Source organism: Nicotiana sylvestris, chromosome 5, assembly GCF_000393655.2.
Source record: "Nicotiana sylvestris chromosome 5, ASM39365v2, whole genome shotgun sequence".
NCBI lineage: Eukaryota > Viridiplantae > Streptophyta > Magnoliopsida > Solanales > Solanaceae > Nicotiana > Nicotiana sylvestris.
This window is the reverse complement of record NC_091061.1, coordinates 149,767,216-149,793,790: the sequence shown is the minus strand read 5'-3', so window position 1 is coordinate 149,793,790 and position 26,575 is coordinate 149,767,216. Positions and strand designations below refer to the sequence as shown.

Here is a 26,575-nt window from a genome sequence, read left to right as displayed (position 1 = left end):
TCTAGCTTACATATACAAAAACTCCAGATTGCCGTCAACAAAAACAACCATATACATTGTTTATGGCAGAACTAAGGATGTGCAGAACTGCTATTCTGGCTTAGGTTTTTTGATACACCAGTCCTTGTTTGAATTCTATGTTTCCCTCTAATCTCTTGTAGCCTTCTTGTTATGATTGCTGGTTTCCCTTTCCATTTCAGTCCACTACTTGGCTTGAAACCAATGTCACCAGTTACATCAGCTGACCTTGTTATCATTGTTGGTCCCGTGGGCTCTATTCTAGTACTTGGTGTGGCTACTATTCTACTACTTGGCATGCTAGGCTACAGAGAAAGAATAAAGTAAATAAGTTGTCACAACTATACAAAATAAATTGAATACCACAAGGAATATACACTTACATTCAAAGTTTTGAAGCCAATTTCTGCTTGAAAAACACCCATTCCCATCACTCTTGGCCTTTTAAATTATTTTGTACTTTCCACACCCTTTCCCCTTCCTCTATTTAGTGTAGCAGTAGAGGCATTAGGTGCAGCAGATGCATTAGGTTGTGAGTGAGTTGCATTAGATGATGTATTAGGTGCAGAACATTCAAACCAAGCTGCTAGTGAATGATAAGCAACAGATACATTAGGTTGTGAGTGAGTTGCATTCCAAGATCCTCCTCTTCCCCTACCTCTACTGACTACTGCTGTTACATTCCTAGATCCTCCTCTTCCCCTACCTCTACTAGCTGCAGCAGATGTTGCATTAGGTGGAGCAGATGTTGCATTAAATCCTTCTCTTCCCCTGCCTCTTCCCCTTCCTGTACTAACTGTTGCATTAGGTGCATCAGATGTTGCATTAGATCATTCAGCAGCAAGAGAGGCATTAGCTGCAGTAGATGTTGATTTTCTAGGCCTTCCTCTCCCTCTTTTTGCATCAGGTTCATCTTCTACATTTCATGGTTTCTAACAAATAATAAACAGTAAGATATAGTGGTTGAATTTACAAGAAAAAGTACACTTAGTTATACCTTTGGTCTGCCTCTTGGTCTTCCTGAACCTGATGCTTCTGCAGCAGTAGTTCCTGATGCTTCTGCAGCAGTAGTTCCTGAACCTGATGATGCAGCAGCAGTAGCACTCTTATGACACCCCCTCCTGTTGTGACCAACACCCTTGCAGATGTTACACCTCATAACAAGTCCAGTTTTAGGCAACTTTCCACATTTTTTGGTTTCAATTGCCTCTTTTCTCCTAATCTTCTTGGGCCTGCCAGGCATACTTTTCACCACTGGTGGTGCAACAGGAGGGTTAGTAGATGCAGGCCACATTTCCATATTGTTGAGTGGTTGAAGGAAGTGAGAATATGTCATCAAGTATGTCTCCTTCATATAGCAGTTATCAACATAGTCAGCTGGTTCATACCCTTTATAGTACATTGCAGCTATGGCATGTGGACATGGTATCCCTTTCAACATCCAAGCCCTACAACTACAAATGTTATTTCTTAGGCAAACAATATGTTGATTTGTTTCCTCCTTAACTTGGTATCCTGTATCTCCATTAAAAAAAATTGTACACCTCATTGACTTTTCAATATTTTCCTCTAAGACCTTTAATGCCATTGGAGAAATGTTGCATGACCAAGTATTTGCAAATTCCCTTAACTTAGCTATTCTAGTCATCATCTTGACTATTATTTCTTCAAGCATGGTTATAATGGTCTTGTGCCTAGCAGCTAGGATCCATGCATTAAAACTTTCAGCCATGTTATTATCTACAACATCACACTTGACTTCCACATTAAAATAAACCTTACACCAAGTCTCTTTGTTATAGTATAAAAGATCATCAACTATGTTCTTACCAAGCATACTGAGTGCTTTAAGGTTTTTCTTGAGTTCAGCCTCATATGTACTTCTAGCACACTTCCAGAACAGCATCCTCCTCTGAATCCCTCTCCAATTCTTTGACCAATTTGCAAGGATGTGTCTGGCACACATCCTGTGCTCACATGCTGGAATAATGTCTTGAATTGCTGCTAGAAGTCCCTACAAAAGAGGAAATTAGTTAGTAATCAAATAGGAAAACATAAAAAAGAATATCAAACAGGTTGTAATGATATACCTTTTGCATGTCTGTAATCAAGGTGAAACCCCTGCCATCTCCTAATCCTAAATCATCTTTAAGCAAGGATATAAACCATGTACAGGTATTTTTGTTCTCATATTTCATTACTGCCCAAGCAAGTGGAAGCATTTGGTTGTTGGCATCCTTAGCTATAGCAACTAATAACTGCCCTCTACAAACTCCCTTCAGAAAACAACTATCTAAACCTATGCATTTCCTGCACCCCATGAATGCATTCTTCAATGCACCAAAACAGACATAGAAACTTTGAAATACTGCCTTACCAGATTCATTAGCTTCACCAAGTTTTACCACACAAGTACTCTCAGGATTGGTTCTTAACAATTCATCCCTATAGTCAAGAATTCTTCCAAACTCAAGTATATGGTACCCCATAATTTCTGTCAACACTTTGGCTCTTGCTCTCCTAGTTGTGGTCTTGCCAACATGCACTTTAAATTTCTTCCTTATTAACTCTTGTAACTTGAACACTCTTATGTTTGGTTGTTCAGCTATTTTATCTTTCAATACTTTAGCCAGGTATTTAGAATTTCACATGTAATTTCTGGTGGCCCTATTACACTTATGAACTAGATTATAAGTCCTAAGCACAAAATTATTACTTGAAGTGTCAAGGCTTGCATACAACAGCCATGTACAACTATCCCTGCACCTCACCCTGACTCTTGTGGGCTCATTCACATATTTTTCCACCTGAACCCTCCTTTGAACAACATACTTGGTTACTGCATCTCTAAATTCTTGAACATCTCCAAAAATCATTCACAGCTGCCACACAACTTTTTTAGCTGTAGGATCATAAACCACCTTCTTGGTAGAAGATCTTCTTCTTGGTAGATTTACACTAACTTCTTCCCCATCTTCAACCCAACTTTCATCTTCATCTGTTTCAAAGCTACAAGCATCAGAACTTGGGTAATATGGTTCATCACCTCCTATCCTACCTTCTAAACGTTTTTTACCTGTTTCAGTTTCATCAAACCCCAAATCTGGCCCAGCTACACCACATGGAACATTTTCAGGATCAGCATGAGCTCTTTCCTTTCTTTTTCTTCTCTGGAAAGACTTTCTCTCAGCCCTAAACTCTAAAAACTCTTCATGTATATCACTACCATAATCCTCTATGTCATCACCAAAAAAATCACTGTCTTCATCACTTGAACTATCTTCACTTGACTTATCAGATTCCTCCTCAGTTGAGGATGAATCTGGATCTGGATTTGGTGGAGAAGATGCTGGATCAGCTGCTGAATCAGTAGGTGTAGGTGAAGTAGCTGCTGCACCATTTAAAGCCTCCTCACCAACCTCAATGTTTTGACTAGCACTTGTTTCAATGGTCTCATCCCCTTTATTAAAAGCTGAACCAGATTCCTCTACACCCATGTGCTGGACATATACTTCCAAAATGGCTTCATTTTACAAAAACTGTGCAATTCTTGAAACCTCCCTATCATTGTTTATATTTTCTATAATGCCACAGTTAGGTGGCCTAACACTAAATGTACAGTTGCTGCTGTACCCCAATTCTTTAATATAGTCCACCAACTCAAAATAAGATAAAGTATCCACATCAACATTCACATATTCTGTCATTACCCCACCCACATATCTTGGTTCCCCACATACAACCTCTAAGACCCCACCATGAAACAATCTCAAAGTAACAAATATAAACACACCCATACCTGAATACAAGTAAAAGGGAACAAATAATTTCAGACAAATCCCCAATCAAAGTAATTATTCTGCCGAAAATAGGGCAGCACTAAAAAACTTAACACCAAAAACACATAAGTGAAAAAACACGAAAAATCAAAGTATAAGTATCATAATCAACATGCAAACCCCTCAGTTTCAAAATCAAAATCTCACAATTTTGTACAGTGATCGATTTTTTTACAAAACTATAAACTACCAAAAATCAATTGAAGACAGTAAAAAAACTAACCTTTAGACTTGGTTTGTGACGAATAAATAGATAATACTTCTGCGCTGACCTTGATTGTAACACCACAATATCAAATTAAACCCTAGATTGTAACTCCCTGCTGAAATTGAACAAAACGAACCCTAAAAACAGAGATTACATACTTCTTTACATTATGTTAGAGCCGATTTTGCAATAGATTAAAGAGAAAATTATGATTGGGGTGATTTTATGGAAGGAATCGAAGAGGGGATTGTGAGTTTGGACCGTAGAAAATGGGAGTAGGAAAGGAAATAATGAAATAGGGTCGGTTTAATTACTGAAATAAAAGGGATTTGATAAATTAAAAGGGAATTGGGTAGGGCCCATTAGCGCGTGTATACACGAATAGTCTTATAGATGGGGGTCGGGTTTAATTGATCAAATAATGACAAATAAATTATGGAAAAAAGAAGTTTAGGGGGGTAATAGGACCCTCGAAAAGGAAAGGTGTGTAGTTGGTAAATGGGTCATAGGATGGGGTGGATTTTATGCATTATCCCTATTACTTATGAACAAAAAAAATAAAATAACAGAAGTACATCATAAAGACATTATCTCCTATAAAAAATTTTAGCTAGTAATTGCTAAATGATTGATTAGAGGTCCATCCAAAACAAAGCAAATAGCGATGGAATTTAAAAAGAGGAAATGGACATAAAATTCATTTCTTTTTAATCACCACAGTTCAGAAGAGCACATGATTATTAGAGTTGAAGGTGCATAATTCATGAATGGCAAGAAATACCCAAAGATTAGATATGTCAATAAATCTGTAGCACATATAAGTTAGATGTCACTTTTAATATTCCTTATAAATTTTGTAAACTAAATGTCTCTTCTCAACAACTCTGCATAAACATAGAGCTCTACTTGGAATGTTTAAAGAATCCTATCAATTACCATGGAAGACGAAGCATCATCTAGATGTCTAATTTGATGTTCATGTTCAATAACTGACTGAAGGATATGGGGGAAAGCGAAAGATTGCGTATAAGTGTTCGTAACACGCAGCGGAAGACAATAACAATCCTAGGCAGATCTTTTCGTGTTTAAAATTTATTTACATGACAATAGATCGGATCTAAGACGTACCTGGTAAAGAAAGTCACGTTTTAAATTCTTCGATAGTGCGAAGACTCTATGCGTATCCACACCGAGACCGATCCTTGCTATCAACTCTTTGATCAAATTGAACGAAAAATATTGTGTTGAAATTTTTCTCAAAAATCTCAACTCAATGTTAGAAGAACAAGAAACACTTTTCTTGTAATTGTATTTTCTCTCTTGGCTTTTTATTGTACTCTCACTTTCACAAAGTGTTTTTCTTCTCAAGAATTAATTAATTGCAAATTTTCTCCATCACCTTTTATATAGCATCACCTACAAACCCTTTTCCTATTTGGTTGAGGTAATGCTTTACTTACGGTAAAAGTTTATTCCAAAAATAACTTTTGGAATTTTTCTAAATAAAGAATCGGTAACCCATTCTTAATGGGTTTGATTCTGCCGAATTCTACTTGGACTTTTCATGTAGTCCAACGTCAAAGTTGGAATTGTATTAACACCAAATCCAATTCAATATTGGATTTTCTTATAAGTCATTATTTAATATTTTGCAAAGTTCAAATTCCATAACCAATGACTTCATGTAGTCGGCGTCTCTTATGGGATTTATAATCCAATTCCAAATTGGATACTTTATTAATATCTCCTATATATAGATATCAATTATGACTATTAAATATATATCATATATATATTTCAACCCAGAGAAATAATTTTCTTTTCTATGTCAAATAAAATTTTTAATTCGTTCACAATATTAATTATAATCTCTGTGCTAGCAAAGAATATAATAATATTTCATTTGAACTAATAACTAAATTATTTGATTGATTAAATTCTTTAATTTAATTAACAAATAATAAAGTAATTAATCCTTTAGCAAAGATCAGAGTACTCGTTAGTGTGCGACCTTATAGGTTCAATACTAAACCGGTAGTAAATTGATCACATCAATATACTAATCAAGGGTGGCGTCTAGCAACACTCTTTAACGACCGGATATCATGAAGTATACAATTTACTCTAAAAAATCAGTAGAAGAATAATGTAGTAATTCCTTCTGTCCTTATAGCTCTGGATCACCCTAGGATATGGTTCAACTGTCAAATCTTAATAGGTGACCAATTATGAGTTCATGTCAAATATAATCGACCACTGAATGACCTAAGAAACTCATTTCTTCTTTCATTCAATTGCCCTGGCCAAGGTCTTAGTTTGGCCGTTTATAATCCATGACAACATGGAGCTTAAACTCATTACCAAGAGTTGACAGATTCCATCTTGACCAATCACTAATTCTACAAGTATTTAATCGTACACAATATCCTTTCAACTATTGCCCTGGGGCCATAAGTGTCTAGTATCAAAGCACAATAAATAACTTGTCAATTACTATGACGATCTCAGGTCAAAGGAAACTTTTACATCACATTCTTCAAGAGAATATCCTATTGACAGTTTGTGGTAATTCTAACCATTAGAAATTATCCAATGAGTCGGTTCAATGATCATATCTCTATATGCATCATCTATCTATGTAATTTAGTTAATGAGATCAACTAATCTTTATCCCATAAAGACGATCACATAAATATTGATCTAACCGGATTACTAATGTCCAAATTAATAATCCTACGATCAAGAACAAATTTAGATTAAATTATAAGAAACTTTACTCTCATTATCATGATCTCCATCACAATGTCAAGTCTCAAAATTTAATCAAGGACCTTATCAAATTAATCAAGCAATTAATAACAATGATAAAAGAATATCAAATGCCATATATATTTTATAAAAATATGTTCAAAACATCAAGTTCAAATCATCAAATATGATATTGGATCTAGGGCATATCTATTATATCCCTAACAATCTCCCACTTGCACTAGTGCCAATCTCTCTTGTACTTCATTCCCAATTTCCACTTGTGCTTGTCAAACTCCTTTGCGCCAAGAGCTTTAGTGAATGGGTCTGCAGCATTTTCTTTTCCATCAACCTTTTGAATCTCGACGTCTCCACGTTCAATGATCTCTCTTATCACATGATACCTTCGCAAAACATGTTTGGACTTTTGGTGTGATCTTGGTTCTTTTGCTTGAACAATGGCTCCAGTATTATCACACAACAGTGGAACCGCATCTTCTATTGAAGGAACCACACCAAGTTCAGTTAAGAACTTTTTCATCCATAGAGCTTCCTTAGCAGTTTCACTAGCTGCTATATATTCTGCTTCAGTCACTGAATCAGCTACTGTAGCTTGTTTGGAACTTTTCCAACTCACTGCACCACCATTTAAGGTGAATACATAACCAAAAATAGATTTGCTATCATCTCTATCTGAAGAGAAACTTTCATCAGTATAACCTTAGTTTCAACTCAGAATCTCCATAGATGAGGAATTGGTCTTTAGTCATTCTTAAGTACTTAAGAATGGTCTTCACCACCTTCCAATGTTCCTCACCAGGATTTGCCTGATATCGGCTAGTCACTCCAATTGCATAAGCCACATCAGGACGTGTACATGTCATGGTATACATGATAGCTCCCAGTGCACTAGCGTATGGGATCCTACTCATGCATTCCCTCTCTTCAGGTGTTTTAAGACAATCCTCCCTACTGAGAGTAATTTCAGTGCCTATCGGTAGATAACCTCTTTTGGAATTATCAATGTTATACCTCTTTAAGATGGTATCAATGTACAATGACTGGGAAAGTCCAACCAACTTCCTAGATCTATCTTTATATATCTTTATTCCTAATATATAAGCTGCTTCTCCCAAGTCTTTCTTGGAGAACTATTCAGATAGCCAAATCTTGGTACTTTGCAATGCCGATATGTCATTCCCTATGAGCAATATATCATCAACATACAATACTAAGAATATAATTGTGCTCCCACTAACCTTTTTGTACACACAAGGTTCTTCTTCGCATCTAACAAAATTGAACTTTTCAATTGTCTTGTTAAAGTGAATATTCCAACTTCGAGAAGCTTGCTTTAGTCCATAAATGGATCTTTGTAGCTTGAAAATTTTATTATGATCAGACGAAGATGTGAAACCTTCAGGTTGTGTCATGTACACATCCTCTTCTAGCTCACCATTAAGAAAAGTTGTTTTCACATCCATTTGTCATATTTCATAATCATAGTATGCTTCTATAGCAAGCAAAATCCGCATAGATTTGAGCATTGCCACGGGAGAGAACGTCTCTTCGTAGTTGACTCCTTCTTTCTGACGATATCCCTTGGCAACAAGACGGGCTTTGTAGGTCTTCACCTTTCCGTCTGCTCCAATCTTATTCCTAAAAACCCAATTACAACCTATAGGTTTTATATCCTTTGAAAGTTCAACTAAAGTCCAAACTTTATTTTCCTTTATGGATTCCATTTCGGATTCCATGGCCTTTTGCCACTTCTCGTAATTGGAACTTTGTATAGCCTCTTCATAGGTCTTAGGGTCATCATCATTATAATCAACCTCATTTGATACATCATCTTGTACCAATAAATTTAATCTGATTGGTACATGACGTTCTCGTGTAGACCTTCTAAGAGGTACTTGTACAACCTGTTCACCTTGTCCTGGATTTGGTTGTTGTTGAATTTGGTTTGGAACTGGTTCATTAACCTGTTCTTGAACTTCATTTAGTTCTTGAACTTTAACCGTTGAAGATGGCAACTTCCTTGGCAACTTCAAAACATCCAATAAAGGTTCTTCAACTTGGGTCTCATGATCTTTATATTGTGTTAATTCATTAGTTTTTTGAACTTCATCAAGTTCTATTTCTCCATTATAATTTCCTTTTAAAAGAAATTCCCTTTCCAAAAAGGTTGCTCCTTTGGCCACAAACACTTTATGGTCAGAAGGGTGATAGAAATAATATCCCATTGTTTCCTTGGGATATCCAATGAACCTACATTTATCAGATCTTGAATCAAGTTTATTAGACTGTAGTCTCTTAACATAAGCTGGACAACCCCAAACTTTAATATGTTTAAGGTTAGGCTTACATCCTTTCCATATCTCATATGGTATTGTAGAGACTGACTTAGTGGGAACTTTATTAAGTAAGTATGTTGCTGCTTCCAAAGTATATCCCCATAAGTATTTTGGAAGATCAGTGAACCCCATCATAGATTTTACCATATCTAATAAGGTTCGATTTCTCCTTTCAGACACACCATTGTGTTGTGGTGTTCCTGGAGGTGTGTGAGAGAATCCCATTCTTTTTGAGATATCTGGTAAAATCTTCATTAAGATATTATCCACCTCTATCAGACCTTAGTACTTTGATACTTTTACCAGTCTGCTTCTCAACTTCACTACGGAACCTTTTGAACATTTCAAAAGATTCAGACTTGTATTTTATAAGATACACAAATCTATATCTTGACATGTCATCAGTGAAGGTGATGAAGTAGGAATATCCACCTCTAGCTTGAATTTTCATGGGCCCATAAACATCTGTATGAATTAGTCTCAATAATTCAGAAGCTCTTTCTCCACTTCCAGTAAATGGAGATTTGGTCATTTTTCCTTTGAGACAAGATTCACAAGTTGGATATGATTCAAAATTATACTTGTCAAGGTACCCTTCCTTGTACAACTTGTTAATTCTTTTCTCTCCAATATGACCAAGCCTACAATGCCAAAGGTATGTATGATTTACTTGATCATCTCTTTTCCTCTTAAGACTTGAAACATGCATAGCCGAATTAGCATTCACATTAGGTAAGACATAAACATCATGTTGGAGATAGCCATTCACATATAAATTATCACTATAATAAATAGAGCAAATACCATTGTCTATATTAATGCGAAAACCACGTTTATCTAACATAGAAGCTGAAATTATGTTCGAAAAAAATTTAGGAACATAATAACAATCATCCAACATAAGTACTTTGTCCGTAGGCATTATTAAAGAAATTGATCCTACAGCTACGGCCGCGACTTTTGCACCATTTCCAACTTGTAGATTAATTTCTCCTTTTTTCAACTTTCTACTTATCTGGAACCCCTGCAACATATTGCAGATGTTATAACCACTGCCAGTATCTAATACCCACAATGAAGAATTAGTAGTAGTTAAAGAAACCTTGAAAATATTTTTTATTAATGTCTCACCTTGTTTCTTGTCCTTTAGAGTTGCAAGATACTCCTTGCAGTTTCTCTTCCAATGCCCTTTCTTCTTACAGTGAAAACATTCAGCATCATATACTGACTGCAAGATCAAATCTTCAGAAAGCGCTTTACCAAGCTTGTACCCCAACTTCTCATGTTCTTCGGTAAGAACAATCATATGATTGACATGGGGTCCAACTGGAGAGTTTTCAATGTCCAACTGTGTATCAACCATCTTCTTAAGATATTCAATGATTGCAGTTGGTTCCATATTCTGATGTTTCCTCTGGAGTTCAGAACCCATAGAAACGAGAATGATGTGTTTAATAGCAAGGCATTCTTCCAAGTGTTTCTGATAAACCTTGGTGCCTTGAACATCATTCTCTAGTGGGACTATCTTTGTAGGCTTATCGATCACATCAATGAGCTTTTCATGCATGAGAACAATTCTCAAATTTCTATACCAGTCATCAAAGTTTGGTCCTACCAACTTGTTGTTCTCAAGTATTTCACGCAGTGATACAACAGACATATTGAGAAATCTAAAATATAGAGAAGAAAAGGCAATAATATAAGAACATATTTGCATATATCATAAAGACATGGACTTTTATCTAAATGACATTTTCACTAATTATTTTAAACTATTTACCCTCATTATAGTTTACGAAATCTTTATTTCTGTCAGTGGATTAAAGGAATCCTTTAACAATATGTATGAGCCCCTTGTAAGTCAAGTGATTTCTCACATATATTTTAAAGGTAGGTACTCTTACCGATTGTATCCCCATACAATTTTATTAAATAGCTCTATGTCAAATAGTCCCCTGATAGTCAGGTCGATCCTATTGGCATAGTTAATTTCAATCATCATGATAGCAAATAACTTATTAAATTTTATACTCCCCCGGTGGTCCAGGCGTTTAGTATAAAATTGAATAATTCTTTCAATCCATACATCTAATGCAATAAATAATTTTAACATATTCTCGAGCTATAAGTCTCCTGGTAGTCAGGCCGCTCCTTATAAATAAGAAATAAGTAAAATTATTTACCTTGATGGATAGCTCTATAATAAAATATCTTATATTTTATTATTTAAGAACTCAAATTTTAGTAAGAGGGAATTGTTACTAAAACAATTTTTAATAACATGAAGATCAAATCTTTTATAGCATGTGAATTTAGTAGTTGTTTACATGCTTAGTCCTAAAATTGATTTACATCACATGTAATAAATAATTCAAAATTATGTAATGAACAAGCACATGACATAAAAACAAAATTCAACATTCTTCTAACATGTTTAATCTATATACCACATATATTAAAAAAGTAATTCATGCCAGGATATCATTATTAATTAACATCTCATGAACTAATAACAATTAAAAATAATAATAGAATCATTTAACCTATTATAGATTCCCGTCGTATCTAATAAAAAATTTCAAATTCAAGTTAAGAACTATCTCAGTAGTTATAGGAATACATATTTTATCCACAATAAAAAAATATCAACATTCAAACGATTTGACTATTGCACGAGATACACGTATTATGATTTGAACTCTTCAAATATAATATTAAAATATTTCGTAAATAAATTTTAGACACAAGAAACCACGGCTCTGATACCACTTAAGGATTGCGTATAGATGTTCGTAACACGCAGCGGAAGATAATAACAATCCTAGGCAGATCTTTTCGTGTTTAAAATTTATTTACATGTCAATAAATCGGATCTAAGACGTACCTAGTAAAGAAAGTCTCGTTTCAAATTCTTTGATAGTGCGAAGACTCTATGCGTATCCACACCAAGACCGATCCTTGCTATCAACTCTTTGATCAAATTGAACGAAAAATATTGTGTTGAATTTTTCTCAAAAATCTCAACTCAATGTTAGAAGAACAAGAAACACTTTTCTTGTAATTGTATTTTCTCTCTTGGCTTTGTATTGTACTCTCACTTTCACGAAGTGTTTTTCTTCTCAAGAATTAATTAATTGCAAATTTTTTCCATCACCCTTTTATAGCATCACCTACAAATCTTTTTTCCTATTTGGTTGAGGTAATAATTTATTTAGGGTAAAAATTTATTCCAAAAATAACTTTTGGAATTTTTCTAAATAAAGAATCGGTAACCCATTCTTAATGGGTTTGATTCTGCCGAATTCTACTTGGACTTTCCATGTAGTCCAACGTCAAAGTTGGAATTGTAATAACACCAAATCCAATTCAATATTGGATTTTCTTATAAGTCATTATTTAATATTTTGCAAAGTTCAAATTCCATAACCAATGACTTCATGTAGTCGGCGTCTCTTACGGGATTTACAATCCAATTCCAAATTGGATACTTTATTAATATCTCCTATATGTAGATATCAATTATGACTATTAAATATATATCATATATATATTTCAACCAAGAGAAATAATTTTTTTTTCTATTCCAAATAGAAATTTCAATTCGTTCACAATATTAATTATAATCTCTGTGCTAGCAAAGAATATAATAATATTTCATTTGAACTAATAACTAAATTATTTGACTGATTAAATTCTTTAATTTAATTAACAAATAATAAAGTAATTAATCCTTTAGCAAAGATCAGAGCACTCGTTAGTGTGCGACCCCATAGGTTCAATACTAAACCGGTAGTAAATTGATCACATCAATATACTAATCAAGGGTGGCGTCTAGCAATACTCCTTAACGACCGGGTATCATAAAGTATACAATTTACTCTCAAGAACCAGTAGAAGAATAATGTAGTAATTCCTTCTGTCCTTATAGCTCTGGATCACCCTAGAATATGGTTCAACTGTCAAATCCTAATAGGCGACCAACTATGAGTTCATGTCAAATATAATTGACCACTGAATGACCTATGAAACTCATTTCTTCTTTCATTCAATTGCCTTGGCCAAGGTCTTAGTTTGGTCGTTTATAATTCACGACAACATGGAGCTTAAACTCATTACCAAGAGTTGACAGATTCCATCTTGACCAATCACTAATTCTACAAGTATTTAATCGTACACAATATCCTTTCAACTATCGCCCTAGGGCCATAGGTGTCTGGTATCAAAGCACAATAAATAACTTGTCAATTACTATGACGATCTCAGGTCAAAGGAAACTTTTACATCACATTCTTCAAGAGAATATCCTATTGACAGTTTATGGTAATTCTAACCATTAGGAATTATCCAATGAGTTGGCTCAATGATTATATCTCTATATGCATCATCTATCTATGTAATTTAGTTAATGAGATCAACTAATCTTTATCCCATAAAGACGATCACATAAATATTGATCTAACCGAATTACTAATGTCCAAATTAATAATCCTACGATCAAGAACAAATTTAGATTAAATTATAAGAAACTTTACTCTCATTATCATGATCTCCATCACAATGTCAAGTCTGAAAATTTAATTAAGCACCTTATCGAATTAATCAAACAATTAATAACAATGATAAAAGAATATCAAATGCCATATATATATATATATATCAAATAACGTTCACAAAAATATGTTCAAATCATCAAATATGATATTGGATCTTGGACATATCTACTATATCCCTAACAGAAAAATCCTTGCTATTTGCTTAGCTTTATAGTTCTAATTTAAAAGGAAATTAGGACTCACAACCACGTATGTTCTCTCAGTATACTTATTAGTAGAAGTAATCACATAGGCGCATTATATATGGTGCTCATCCACTGAAAATATTCAATGATCATGTATTTTGTAATAAAATTATCTTTTGCCTATCGATGACAAAACATAATAATGTGTGATCATCCAGTGTGATTGGAATACAAAATATACCTTTTAGTAGTTCCTGTGTCACGACCTGGATTTCCCACTCTCAGGAATCGTGATGGCGCCTACTAATGAGAGCTAGACAAGCCAATCCTTAACTGCTTACATCGTTAACAATTACTTCTTTTAACAATTATCGGCGATAACATGAAAGCAACAGAATTAAATAAATATGCGGAAGACTTAAATTTAAAGAAAAACTGAACAATAATGCGAGAATCAAAATATATCTCTACCCAAGAACTGGTGTCACATTACTCACGAGCTTCTAAGAGTGCTAAATACAACCGTTTGAAAGAAAATATAAACTGTTTGCCTCGAATATATGAGATAACAGACGGAAATAAAAGATAGAGGAGACGTCGGGCCTGCGAACGCCTGCAAGGCTACCTCAGCGTCTCACTGGACTGAAGGCTGGCTCCCGCGCTACTGTTGTTGTCCAAAACCTGGATATGTGCAAAAGAGCACAGAGCGTAGTATCAGCACAACCGGCCTCATGTGCTGGTAGGTGTCTGGCCTAACCCCGGCGAGGTAGTGACGAGGCTAGGACCAGACTCCAGATAAACCTGTACAGTTATATAATATATGGCGGAAAAGTAAACAAGTAATAAGCAGTTAAAGCTGGGGAAGGGGAACATGCTTCGGGGATAGCAGTTAAAAGGAAATAACAGGGAATAATAAGGAAGCTAGCACTATAACTTCTATCACAAATGAAGAAAATAAAGGCAACTTTCACTTTCAGTTTCCTCTTGTTGCAGGCGTGCAACCCGATCCCATTTCTCGTATCTCGTGGTAGGCGTACCACCCGCTCCCATTTCATTCTATCTCGTGGTAGGCGTACCACCCGCTCCCATTTCATTATATCTCGTGGTAGGCGTACCACCCGCTCCCATTTCATAATATCTCGTGATGGGCGTACCACCCGCTCCCATTTCATAATATCTTGTGGTAGGCGTACCACCCGCTCCCATTTCATAATACCTTATGGTAGGCGTACCACCCACTCCCATTTCATAATACCTTATAGTAGGTGTACCACCCGCTCCCATTTCAATTCACCACACAATCACAAGAAATATCGGCAAGGGGACATAAGTAATATAATAACTTCTCGGCAAGGGAACAAGGATATCGAAATAGTCATCCCGACAAGGGAGAATCAGCTATAACCAATCTCACTTTACTAGTACTCAGTTCAATTAATAGAAATACATAATCATAGAGGATCATTAATTAAAGTATACAAGGTGTCATTCAAAAACACAACAATTTTCAAGTTAAGACCCACGGTCATGCTTGACACCAACGTATAGATACTCGTCACCATGCCTATATGTCGTACTCAACAAGAAGCAAGTAGCAAATATGACCCAACTCCTAATCCCTCAAGCTAGGGTTAAACCAAACACTTACCTCGATGCCTTGAACACCACTCAAGTCTCAATTATAGCTTTACCTCTTGATTCCACCACCAATCCGCTCGAATCTAGTCATAAGTTACTTAATCACATTAATAAATGCTAAATGAATCAACCCCAATGCATGAAAATGAGTTTTCCAAAGTTTTACCCAAAAGTCAAAGATGACCCCCGGGCCCACGTGGTCGAAACCCGAGGTTCGGACCAAAACCCGATTACCCATTCCCCCATAAATTCAAATATATGGTTTGTTTTGAAATCGGACCTCAAATTGAGGTCCAAATCCCCAAATTTTTTTGAGAAACCTAGGTTCTACCCAAATCACCCAATTTCCCCATAAAAATCTTTGATTTGAAGTTGAAATCATGTTAAAAGATGTTAAGAAGTGAAAAAAATAAGTTAGAAATCACTTATCAATCGTTTTGGAGAAGAAAAGTTGTTTGGAAAATCGCCTCTTATGTTTTGGGGTTTTGAAAAGTGTAATATAACTGAAATTCACGTGTATTTATACCCCTCCGAAGTCCCCACCGCGGACCGCGCAAGAAGGACCGCGGCCGCACAGGCTCCCTGAAGGCCTGTGCATCCATGCCCCGCGCGGACTGCGCAAGGCCGACCGCTGCCGCGCAGCACCCACCGCGGACCGCGCAAAGGCGACCGCGGCCACGCTGTCCCCTCCGCGGGCCGCGCAAGAGGGTTCAGAGACCTGCAATATTTTCCTGAACCTGCAACACCTGATCTTTCAAGCCTACAGCAATCCGGAACCTACTCGGAACTCACTCGAGCCCTCAGAACTCTAAACCTAGTATGCACACTACCTCAAAAACACCCTGCGAACATATTCGTGTGATCAAATCATCACTATAACATCATGAACATCGAATTAAGCCTCAAAATCAATGAAATTCCTCAGATTTCCTTTTAAACATTAATTTCCCAATTAGGGCCCGGATCCCGTCAAATGACATCTGTTTTTAACCAAACTTTACAGGAGTGATTCAAAACATATACTCCCTCCGTTTCAATTTATGTGAACCTATTTCCTTTTTAATCCGTGCCAAAAAGAATGACCCCTTTCCTTATTTGGAACCAATTTACCTTTACAGAATGATTTATAGCCACACAAAATATATGTGCCTCATTTTATACCATAAGATCAAAAGTCTTCTCTCTTTTCTTAAACTCCGTGCCTAGTCAAATAGGTTCACATAAACTGAAACGGAGGGAGTATAAGACTTGTACCGGGCGCCGGAACCAAAATACGGGCCCGATACCATTACTTTCACATCAGATTTCATTTCAGTTTTCTTTAAACATTTTCAGAAAACAATTTCACTTAAAACTTCATAACTAGGGCTTGGGACCTCGAAATTCGATTCCGGACATACGCCCACGCCCCATATTTTCCTACGGACCCTCCGGGACCGTCGAATCACGGGTCCGGATCCGTTTACCCAAAAAGTTGACCGAAGTCAAATTTACTCATTTTAATATCAAAACTTAGCATTTTTTACAAAATTTCATATTTGAGTATTCCGGCTACGCGCCCGGACTGCGCACGCAAATCGAGGCAACTCTAAATGAGGTTTTCAAGGCCTCGAAAACAAAAATTCAATTAGAAACAGGTGATTACCCTTTGAGTCGTCACAATCCGATGATTTGTTTGTCAATTCTTAAAGGGGTATAGGCAGATCCCAAGAGCTTCTGTCGCCTAAGCAATTTTTAGCATCCAAAATTGAAACCTGAAAGAGCAGGATCATGAACCACTATAGAAATACTTTTGTCATTGAAGTTGTGAAACAACTTAAAGAGTTTTCCAGGAAAAACTTCATTTAGTCATTCATTAAAATCACCAAAATAGAGAACTCAGAGAAGCCCAGCAAAACTTCACTTAGTCATTCACAAAAATCACCCCAAAAAAAACTTCACTTCAATATACAATGGAGAAAGAGAAAATTTCAATGGGGATTAACTCTGCAGAATGCGTGATTTATACGTGAAGATCATCTCACTTTGGGGGTTATTTGTTACGTTCGTGGAAAGTTCGCACCTTCCAAGCAGGCAATCCTTCATCAGATGCATCTTTGAGCAGCTATGGCTTAACCTGTGGTAAATCAGAAAACGCGTTAATATACAAAACATCAGTTCTCAATTGAAGGGGAAACGGTTGGGTTTCAGGAGCGTTGCATTTTCCGTGACTTTTGCATTTTGTTGGTTAATGAATTAGATGGAGAAAATAGGAGAAAAATCCAAAAATTGGAGGAAAAAGATAAATGGAAATCCTGGGTAACGAGAAGTGCTACGTCAGATTTGTATGTCCCTGCTTTTATATAATTATATAATAGATAGAGTATTTTCCGTTTCGTGATAATAAAACTTTTGTTTTCTTGTGCCTTACACATATATTGGTTTTGTTTAGTATCTATTGCCATAATATTAAATTTTTGATTTAGTTGCTTTCCTTGGTTTATTTTGGAGATTAAAAAAGAGAAACTATAATGATTTATGTGGGGTATTTTTTTCATGCATTTGTTAAAAATCAAAATTATTATTTTGTATTAAATATATTTACGAATGAAAATGTACAAATTATAAAAAGCAATATGAAAAAATTACAAACTTTAGAAAGATATGCTCAACTTTTATCGTTTTTTAAGGGTAAAGGCATGATAAAACACCTTAATTAATAATATATAGTATATTTTTATTAGGCAATTCTTACTACAAGAGAGTTTCTGTAACTATATTTGTTTATTATTCTACAAACAAGATGTACTTTATTAAAAAATAAAGTTAAGTTATTACGAAGAGAGGAATTGAATGTATAGTTTTACGAAGGTGCCTATAAGTGACTGAAATTTAGAATGTATGAGTGATCCTCAATTAAAGAAACCATAATAAAATTTTAAAAATAATTTAAAAGTGAATTATTAGTAAGCTATTATATTATATATTAGTGCAGAAATCTAAATAATATTGATGCACTTGCTATTTTAAGTGAAAATAAAATAGAAAGAAATATAATATGAAAGGAAAAAATAGAAAAGAAATAGGCAGAGTATTTTGTAATATATTTCTCTTAAAAATATCTTAGAAAATATAAACACTTAAAATATTTTTTGCATCAAACTAAGCTTATTTTTAAAAAGACCAAATTTAAATAACAATGAATTATATACAAACACACACGAAAACTTAATAATTTATAAGAATTAGTTGAAAGGATAAATTCTAATATGATGTTACCATGTTTTTTATATTTTCACTACTTCTCGGATAATATTAACACAATCCTTTCAAAATTCATTAATTGGAAGAAATTCAATAACAAAGACTCTTGCCTCCATAAAAATACAATATTCAAATGCATGATTGTGTGTTCCGACAGAGAAAGAAACCTCTCCTCAAAATATTAAAAGAGTAGACTAATCAAGATGTGATAGTTAGACTTTATTTTGCAATAATGCTTTACTCTTCAATATATTTGAAATAACTTCTTATAGACTAAACAAAATGACAATTTATATTTTATGCATTTTGCTTGTGAGAAAAAAAATACTATCATTCAGTTAGTTGACCATTTGTGTATTTATGAATAAATACTTTTTCAAGAAAATTCATACAAAAACTTGAACAATTTTAACTTGAATATCTCGGTTGAGATTTGAGATGATTGAGGACATATCCAGGAGAGTTTCTTCCTTTATTAGGCTGGATGAATAAAAAGCAACAATTATTATTTTCTTGTACTTTCATACTTTTGTTTTTAACTTTTACTTTATAACTCAAACAAAACTTTTAATATTATATTTTGTGATTGTTTAAAAACATAATACTTATCGAAATAAAGTGCACGCACAACCCGTGTTGATAAGAAACTAATTATTATAAAAGCATGAATACAATGTTGATAGACCAAAATAGCTTTAAAATTATGATAATCTCTTACCGTAAATCAATTGGTTATATTGGTAAAAAATAGTGAAACAAAAATGAAGTTTTAACTATATAGGGACACTAAATTTCCTTATGTAACGAGAAATTCATTGTTGGATTACAACACTATTCAAATAGGTCTCAGTTTGCAATATTTTAATTTTGAAATGAAACAACTGATGGAGTTTTCCAAAATAGAGCTTTATATCCACTCCTAAATTTGATTGGTTTGAAGCCTTCAGATTCCATCCTTCTCCAACGCATCTACTTGCTTCAGATTTTATTTTTTATTTTTATTATTTTATTTTTCACTTTTTTTTTCTAGACGTGATGTGATGGTTAAATATCCATCTATATCACTACTAGAAATTCGGTAAAAAACGATCAAATATAGCGGCCAACGTTGATCGCTTATCTCAATATAGCGACCAAAATGCGTCCAAACAGGCTTGGTAGCTATAATGGTGGTCCTTTTACATTTGGTCGCTAAGGTAAAATGACCAAATGTTCACTGTAAACAAAATACCGACCAACTTTGGTCGGTACAATATTTTAATAATATAAATTTAGCGATCAACGTTGGTCTGTATACTTAAATTACGATATTTTTTTAATTATTATAATTCAAATATTTGCGACCAACATTGGTCTGTAAATTAAAATATATATTATTTTTAAAAATATATATTTAACAATCTGAGTTCATAAGCGACCAACTTTGGTCACTAATTGCCAGAATTTTCTTTAATAGGTAAGCGACCAACTTTGGTCGCTTTTCTGGGTAATAATTTTGGCATAAAATGCCTGTTTTGGCAGCTACACCACCTGCCAGCATACCAAAATCCCTAAATAACAATATCATTCAATTTATAAACTACAATTTCAATACCAAAATCTCCGCAACAACCCAACAACAACAATACAACAACAACAACACAACAACAACAACAACAACACAACAACAAAACAATTCAAAAAACACATTAAAACCAACAAATTAAAGTTCAATAAAACTAACAAATTAAACTAACAAAACTAAGTTAACGCTTATTACAACTAGTTCAAAACCGGTTCTATTTGTCTAGTTCAAAGTATATAAAAGTCAATGAGTATTTTGTACAACATCATTATCATCACCGTATGATAAATTTTCATCAACAAGATGGTATAGAGAAGGGTCTACTTGTCGAGGACGGGAAGAACGATCACGGGGAGGATGAGAGGAACGAGCACGGGGAGGACGGAAGAAACGCTCAAATTCAAGTTGAGCCTCTGGCGATGACTCACGAGACCGGGGAATCGGAAAAGATCCAGAAGCTAGGAGAGTTTTGAGATGCTCTTGCATGCTATGGTACTGAGCTTGCATGCCAATGTACTGAGCATCTCTAAGCTTTTCTCTTTCCTTAGCCGCTTCTAGCTCAGATGTGAGCTTTGTCACAGTCTCCCGCATAGCGGAGAGGCTCTCCCCATCAAGTTGCTCGTCTTGCGAGGAAGTCCATATTCCTTGCATTCCACACTTATAGCGATGGAACCTTTTAGTAGGAGGACCGTATAACTTCCCCCATTTTGGACCGCCAGCAGACTCCATCCATATTTTTTCATCATCCTTGTCCGAAGGTTGGATTGGCTCGCCCGATTCACCAGTTGGCTGAGTGCGGATGAACTCCTCCACGTTAGTTTGGTAGTGATCCTATACGAAAATTTAAATTGAATTAGTATTTCAAAATTTATATAAAAGTAAATTAAAATACTTAAAGAAAAGTGAAAGCTTACATATACAGTCGAGGCCCGGTCCTCGAACCACCTTTCTTGATCCGTCTCTTTCTTCTTCTTTACAACGAGTCTCATTGAATAGCTCATCTTGGTTCATTGGATGCCCCAACTTCTTTTCCTGAAAAGTCATAAATTTTAGTTAATAAACAGAATAGATATACTTTGAAAATTAAAATAAATTAAGCAATTACGTACCAATCTTCTTTTTATTGTCCCTAGGCTGATCACACCTCCTGTGTGCAAGGAGCCTCCCTTCTCAGATGCGCGAGCTTTCTTTCCTTTTTCGCTCTTCTCTAAGAACTTTGCAGTAAACCATTGCTTTTGCAAATCCTCCCATAAATTTTGAAACAACCAGTCAGGCTTCTGGTTCAACTTTCTAGCTTTAGAAAAACTATGCACAACTGCTTGCAAGCTTTGTGCTGAATATTTGAAGCCACTTTTGCGCTATAGCGGTTCCCATACACACTTGCTCTATATTTTAAAAGTTAAATATTATACGGAAATATCATAAATATAAATAATTATACTGCTTAAAAGAACATTTATACCTTAAATTGATTGAAAATTTGCTCCTTCAGCGAGAATGGGAATTCACTCCAAGTCACATAAGGGCTATCATAAAGCTTTTTGGTGGATTTGATGATTATCCTCGTAGTAATATTACTCTGGGTGTACCTAAAATTTAACAAAAAAATACATTAATATCTTAGTACAAACTGTACAAAACAATAAACGTAAAAATAACAAATAACTCTTACCCATCACCCTCAGGGACTATGATGATCCTGCCATATTGATCATAATGCACCTCTTCATCATCATCACCATCACCTTCCGAAGCATGTATATTAGAGGCATGTGTGGAAGGTGTAAGGGGGTCAGAGCTACTATCTCGCAGGCGAAGTCTTGAAATAGATGGAGTTGCTGATGAAGATGGTTGCGATCCCTGTGACTGCGACATAGCTGGATGGACTGCAAGTGGCTGTGATACTGATGGTTGTGACCGGAGTGGCTGTGAAACGGATGGATATGATCCATGTGGATGTGACATGGATGGATGTGATCCATGTGATGTAGATGGCTGCGATCCACGTGGTCGTAAGGCAGCTGGACTGTATACCGGACATATAGTCCTATGGCCCTGTGATGAAAGACCTGGTGTCTGCATGAAAGTGTAGGGCTCGTGATGCTGTGGCAGCTCAGAATAGCCCTGGGGTGGAGGATAAGACATAAGAATAGGCATAGGCATCTCTGAAGAGGGTGGAAAAGATGGAGTATTATCTTCTTCCCTCCTCTTTCCCTTCCTAGCCTTTTCTCGACCCCGAGAACCAGTAGGGTCATTGTTACCTTGACCCTTTCCTGTCATCTGCATAATATAATACATATTTAGATTGAAACATATAAGAAACTAGCTATAAAACGAGAGTTATTAAAGAAACCAACTTTTTAAAGCTCATCGATGTATTGTTCCTCATCCGAGAATTCTTCTTCCTCACTAGTTTGAGCTTCATCAATTGATTCTTCTTCCTCATTTTCTATAATTGTTACTTCATTTATATCAACTTCTTCTAATATGTGTTCAGGATGTTCCAAATCATTTTCTAAAAGTTTGTCCACTATTTGGTGAACACTGGAGATATCGTTTTGATATGCAATATCTAACACATTCTCGACTTCCACCCTACCTACAGGCTTAGTTTTTATTACAACCCACCAATCGGACTTATTCCGCCGCAATGGATAAGGAGCATAATACACTTGCCTAACATTATGTGCAACTATGAAAGGATCATATCGATCATACTCCCTCGTATGATTAACCTCAATTATATTGTATTGAGTGTGTACTCTTGTACCTCTTGTTGGATTTGGGTCAAACCACTTGCATCTAAAGAGTATCAATTTCTTAAATGGCCAACATGTATATTCTAGTTCTATTATTTCTTTGAGCACACCATAATAATTAATATCTCCAACTTGGTTGCCATCACCACCTTGAACCCATACCCCGCTGATGTTGCTATTTTTATTTTTAAAGCAATCCTCTGTATGAAACTTATAACGATTCACACCGTACTTAGACATTGTTGTGATCTGAAGCCCAGGTACCCAAGATATATCTTTCAAAAATTGATTTACACCATTATTTGGATCATTTACCTACATATTGTTAAAAAAATTCATAAGTTAGCATAACTTCCAAACATTGTTTACCTACATAGAGTTAGAATATTAAAAGGATAAACATACAAATTATTTGAACCACGTATCAAATCTCGTATATACAGCATCATGACCAAATTGACCATGGAGTGTAACAACCCGGCCGGTCATTTTAAGAATTAACGCCCCAATCCCCTGTTAACTGCTTTCCCAATGTTTGTTTCTGCTATTGTGAGTTGCCGGAAGGATTTATTTGGAGTTTCGGAGAGTTTTGGGACACTTAGTCCCTAAATGAGAGCTTAAGTTTTGGAAATTTGACCATAGTCAGAATAGTGTGAAGACGACCTCGGAATAGAATTTCGATGGTTCCATTAGCTCCATTAAGTGATTTTGAGCTTAGGGGTGTGATCGGACTGTGGTTTGGAAGTCCGTAACTAATTTAGGCTTGAAACGCCGAAAGTTGAATTTTCGAAGTTTCCGGTTCGATAGTGAGATTTTGATCCGAGGGTCGGAATGGAATTTCATAAGTTGGAGTAGCTCCATAGTGTTGAATGTGACGTGTGTACAAAATTTCAGGTCATTCGGACGAGGGTTGATAGACTTTTTGATCGAAAGCGTATTTTGAGAATTTTGGAGTTCTTAGGCTTGAATCCATGGTTAATTCGAGGTTTCGATGTTGTTTTAGGTATTTTAAGGATTGGCATAATTTTGGGTAGTGGTTTATGACTCGTTTGTGCTTTTTGTTAAGGTCCCGGGGGCCTCAGGGTGAATTCAGATGATTGTCGGAAAGATTGGAAAATTGGAGTTGCAGCTGAAGCTGCTGATCTCTGTCATAACCGCACCTGCGGTTGGGACCCGCAGGTGCGGAGCCGCAGAAGCGGTGGTGTCACCGCAGAAGCGGAAATAGGGAGGAACAGCAGGAGCCGCAGGAGCCGCAGGTGCGGAAAGATTCACGCACCTGCGTGACCACAGATGCGGTGAGAAGGTCGCAAGTGCGGATTTGAGACTTTAATGAGTTGTTGCATATGCGACTTTTGTTCCGCAAAAGCGGGACTGCAGAAGCGGATTACCTGGGCAGAACATATAAATAGTTGCCTTCGCGAATTTGAGCTATTCTTTCACCATTTTTATCCGAGAAGTGAGCTTTTGGGGAGGTTTTTGAGAGGGGATTCAAGAGAGCTTCGAGGAGGTAAGATTCTTGGAACCTAAACTCTTTATTATAGTGATTTTTATCAATCTAAGCATGACAATTAAGGAAAAATTAGTGGCAGATTGAGTGTTAGGGCTTGATTAATTAGAGACTTTTGAGTAACGATTTGAGGGACCATTTGAGGCCCGATTTTGGTACTTTTGGTATGAATGAACTCGTGAGAGTGTGAGGATTCTTGAAATATAAATTTTACCCAATTCTGATGCGTGGGCCCGAGGGGTGTTTTGTTCATTTTACCTAATTTCGCGTATTAGCTTAGAATTTCTTTGTAGAATTAGTTACTTGAAGTGTTATTCACATTATGCAATTGAATTGAATAAATTTGGGTAATTTGGAGTTGAGTACTCATGGCAAGAGCGTGGTTTCATGTTGATTTGAGCTGGTTTGAGGTAAGTGGCTTGCCTAACCTTGTGTGGGGGACCTTCCCCTTAGGATTTGGTATTACTGTTAATTGAAATGCCTTGTACGTGAGGTGACGAGCGTGTACTTGTGCTAATTGTTGAAAATTCGATTTTCATTAAGTGATTACTAGTATGTTTCCTTTTCTGTTTATATTACTTGCACTTTAAGCTTGTTGTTAGCTTAGGAAAGCATGTCTAAGTGATTTAATTGCTTTATTTGCTCAAACTGCTTTACCTGAATTCTATGCAATATGCTAAGCTAGAATTACTTGTTTGCCTTAATATGAAATTGATATTTGCTGAATATTTTCCTGATGCTGCTGTGTGTCGCACCTCCTTTTTACCGCGCCCGCGGGGCGCGTGAGGAGTTTTCTCCAATTAAAGGACAGTCAAAACGGGATTTATTTAATTATTTAAGAGTCGCCACCTGGGAATTTTAAGGCGTCCCAAGTCACCAATTTCAATCCCTGAATCGAGGAGAATATGACTCTGTTTATTATTCTGCGAACCAGAAATCCTGAGTAAGGAATTCTGTTAATCCGGAAGAAGGTGTTAGGCATTTCCGAATTCCGTGGTTCTAGCACGGTCGCTTAACTGTTTTTATTATTGGCTTAATTATCTTGATTTTTATTAAATACTTTTTGTTACGTGATTTTTCTACCGCTTTTACTTATTGTGATTAAAGACCATTCTTTTGAATCGAATTACGCGTACGTATATTCGTGTTATAAATTAAAAAGATGCGGAATTGTGTCACGCGTACGTGTACACAATAACTTTTGATAATATATTTATTAAGCAATCATTTTTCAAGATTGTGTTGAATCAAGAATATTTGTTTTTTTTTTCTTAAATAGTGAACCGTACATCTCGGGTTTTTATGAAATTGATTTAACGCCTTTGGAAAAATCCTTTTATTAAATATTTGCTCGAAATTGTGCGTACGCATAATCCGAATTTTTTGCTTTTAAAAATATAATCAGGGTACGCGAACGTATCCCTCATTGCGTAAAATATTTGTAATGGTATTAGGGATTTTCCACAAATTGTTTATTATATTATGAGAAATCTTCATTTAAGATACCCTTTAATTCTGGAAAAAGAATTCACAATTTATTGAATGTTGCCCGTTGATTATAATTTCCGCATATAACATGTTCATCCAAGACTATTCAAATTCAAAATAAAGAATAAGAACATGATTAATACTATTCTTCACAAATACAACATATATATCTACATGCCCAATAATGAATTGTATATGAAACTAAAAATGATTTATAAAGGGAAGAATATTTTTTTTTAAGAACTTTTATTATTTCTATTTAGTGCAAGTCCTATTTCTAATTGTCGTTGATAAAAAGTGTTGCAATTTGTATATCTCATCTTATTCTCATATACTTGCTTTTAATCTAATAGGCCTAATTATTTATTTAGGATGGTAAATAGGCATCAAATTGATAATAAAGGGAATTATTGTACAAATTAATTAACAACATTGCCTTACATGCCACCTATTTGTATGTCTTGAAAC

At 35.4% G+C, this 26,575-nt stretch overlaps 2 protein-coding genes across 2 annotated transcripts; both read right to left on the bottom strand.

Annotated features, from left to right (window-relative positions):
* Positions 1-1,009: 1,009 nt before the first annotated feature.
* On the bottom strand, positions 1,010-2,507 carry LOC104248112 (uncharacterized). The gene is made up of 2 exons (XM_070147104.1): positions 2,109-2,507; positions 1,010-2,032 (listed from the first exon to the last, which is right to left on the bottom strand). The coding sequence occupies exons 1-2, from the start codon at positions 2,505-2,507 to the stop codon at positions 1,010-1,012; spliced, it is 1,422 nt and encodes a 473-aa protein (XP_070003205.1).
* A 387-nt stretch (positions 2,508-2,894) lies between these two features.
* On the bottom strand, positions 2,895-3,815 carry LOC138869485 (uncharacterized). Its single transcript, XM_070147103.1, has 2 exons — positions 3,576-3,815; positions 2,895-3,518 (listed from the first exon to the last, which is right to left on the bottom strand). Exons 1-2 carry the CDS (start codon positions 3,813-3,815, stop codon positions 2,895-2,897), a joined length of 864 nt encoding a protein of 287 aa, XP_070003204.1.
* Positions 3,816-26,575: the final 22,760 nt, after the last annotated feature.